This window comes from Arachis hypogaea, chromosome 7, assembly GCF_003086295.3.
Source record: "Arachis hypogaea cultivar Tifrunner chromosome 7, arahy.Tifrunner.gnm2.J5K5, whole genome shotgun sequence".
In the NCBI taxonomy this organism is placed as follows: Eukaryota; Viridiplantae; Streptophyta; class Magnoliopsida; order Fabales; family Fabaceae; genus Arachis; species Arachis hypogaea.
The window spans coordinates 73,581,329-73,583,951 of record NC_092042.1 but is presented as its reverse complement, the minus strand read 5'-3'; the positions used below and the strand labels follow the sequence as shown (position 1 = coordinate 73,583,951).

At 26.5% G+C, this 2,623-nt stretch overlaps 1 protein-coding gene across 1 annotated transcript; it reads right to left on the bottom strand.

Annotated features, from left to right (window-relative positions):
• Positions 1–507: 507 nt before the first annotated feature.
• On the bottom strand, positions 508–2,118 carry LOC112703438 (glutathione S-transferase 3). Its single transcript, XM_025754886.2, has 2 exons — positions 1,595–2,118; positions 508–1,059 (listed from the first exon to the last, which is right to left on the bottom strand). The coding sequence occupies exons 1-2, from the start codon at positions 1,910–1,912 to the stop codon at positions 718–720; spliced, it is 660 nt and encodes a 219-aa protein (XP_025610671.1). The 5' UTR covers positions 1,913–2,118; the 3' UTR covers positions 508–717.
• Positions 2,119–2,623: the final 505 nt, after the last annotated feature.

The following is a 2,623-nucleotide window of genomic DNA, read 5'->3' as shown; positions in this document are numbered from 1 at the left end:
AACTATAAAGATCAACAAAATAATTAAACTTTAATTTTATAAATAGTACCAAAAGAAAACTTGAAAAAAAATATATAAAAATTAGGGATCACATTTTACTCCTTCAATCAAAACAAAAAATTAAAAAGATTCATTTTCATTAGTGTTCTATTTTTAAATTCTTCCAACTAATTAAATTGGGGATGGTGATTAGATTTTACCATAAAATATCATATTCGTATATCCTTCCACGATTTATATATTAAAGAAAAAGACAATGCATAACCAGAATTAGTTTATAATAATTTAGTAATATGAATATTCATTTATTTTATTTCAAGTAAATTTATTGAAATCATATATAATTTATATGCTAAAAAAATATTAAAATTTATTATTTTTAATTATTAATTAATTATTAATATTTAAAAAAATAAAATAAAATATATTATTAAATTATTAAATTAAATAAATTAAATTAAAAATTTAAATTAATAATTAAATACTAAAAAAAATAATAAATTCTGATGATCTTTAATATTTTTGATAATTTATTGCTAAACCAAATGAAACATTCCAAGCCAAATAGCATACATCAACACACATTTTATTCATCGTAAACTTATATAAGCATATATAACAACAACATTCATGGTTATTCTCAGCCCCAACATAGGACTCAACTACAGAGTACCTATCATCAATGCCATATATTTTTCCATCACCGGAAAACACACTTTATTTTTCAAGTGCTTTTCTCATAGCCAGAACATGATCATACACTTTCTTCTGATCAGGAAGTGTCTTGGAAACAGTGTCTCTTTGCATACACCTTTTGGCCCAAGCTATTAATTTAGGACACTCTGCTTCCATTTTGAAGTTGCCATAAGTCTCATAGGCATAAAACCAACTGTAAAATGGAATTAGACCAATATCAAGGAACCCAAAAGTGTCACCCCCATAAAATGCTTTGTCTCCCAATATCTCCTCAAGTTGCTTGAAAATAGAAATTAATTCCTTCTTCCATGTCTCATGCTCTTCTCCTTCTGAGAGCCACATTTTTCTCCAAGTCTCATAGATCTGGGATCACAAATGGTAATTGATATTACTAAATTTATATAACTCATCTAGACACTAGAATTGTTGATTCTATTAAGAACAAAAGTAGTCATTCATATATTCTTACATAATTCCTATACTTAAAAGATCACATATTTCGCATCATTTCATTAAGTAATGGTATAAAAAAAATTAAAGAAGAATATCAAAATTAATGAGTATTTTAAAAACTTTTATCACTAAATAAATAGACATAGATGATTTTTACATGTTGGAAAAAAAATTGCTAACTATACATTTTCTCAACCACAAAATGATGAGAACTAAAAATTAAGAAGAATAAAAACTATTATATCTCTCGTCTTTGAATCTGCAAACTAATCACAAGATAATATATCCTAGAACATCAAAGATCGTCTTGAGAATTCAATTTGTATGTACTTTGAATGTAAAAATATTTTACAACTTTTTACACTCCATACTTAAATAATTATCCAAATTTAGGAAACAAAATAATAGAAACTATATGCATCAAAACAAAGGTAAAAGAAGTCACCTTTTTGTCAATGAAATCAACCCAGAATCTAGCTTGAGCTTTCTCATAAGGGTCAGAGGGCATGATTGGATTTTTATCATTCCAAACCTCATCGATGTACTGAACTATAATTGCAGATTCACAAATCGGTCTACCCTTATGGATCAGAACTGGAACCTGCTTATGTATTGGATTCACCTGAAGAAGAAAAGGGCTTTTACCCTTAATTAGATACTCTTCTTTGTACTCATACCTGACACCTTTTTCAGCCAGTGCAATCCTCACCCTCATACCAAACATGCTTGCCCATGCGTCTAACAAAACAACCTCTTCTTCCATTGTTGTTGGTGTTGTTTTGCAAAAGATTCACCAAAAAAGTAAAATGTTCACTAGGCCTTCTTTATGAATTATGATCAAGTTCCACTATTACAACTACTCCAATTATTGATCCCAATAGAGAGTGGAATCATTTTATAATACAAAATTAATGGATAAGCTAAGAGCTTTAGACTTTAGAACCATATGTAATTCTTGAACGTTCTAGAATTGACTTGCCTTTGGACTTAACACGTGTCTCCAGGAAAAACTAGAGAGTCTTAAGAAATATGCACGTAAAAATTAAAATATTTATCATTGTTAGAAGAGGAATATTAGAGGTCAGCAACTTTTGTGACTTATAGCTATCAAATAATTATTAATAATGATTTTAATAGTATAAAATTGATGTAAAATTTCATTTAATGATTCATTTTTTCTTGTTATTTACATGTTGATCAGAATTTAATAAAATTATTGGTCCTTAAATTTTTTTTTATCGAAATTCTAGATATCATTATCAAGTATTTATATGTATATTTTTATAAGTTTTATTGGCAAAGTATTCATCGTTCCAAATTTTTTGAATTATTAAATAATCTTATTTTGTTAATTAATCTTTTATATATGAAAAAATATAGAGACCAGCACTTTTTTAATAATTTGATCAGCGTTTAATCATTAAAAAAAATAATTTTTTATTATTGAATATAATCTCACACCATTAAAAACATT

Coding starts and splice junctions, on each gene's coding strand:
- LOC112703438 (XM_025754886.2), bottom strand. CDS start 1,912: ATGGAAGAAGAGGTTGTTTTGTTAGACGCATGGGCAAGCATGTTTGGT. Junction 1,060..1,594: donor TTGATTTCATTGACAAAAAG/GTGACTTCTTTT, acceptor TTGTGATCCCAG/ATCTATGAGACTTGGAGAAA.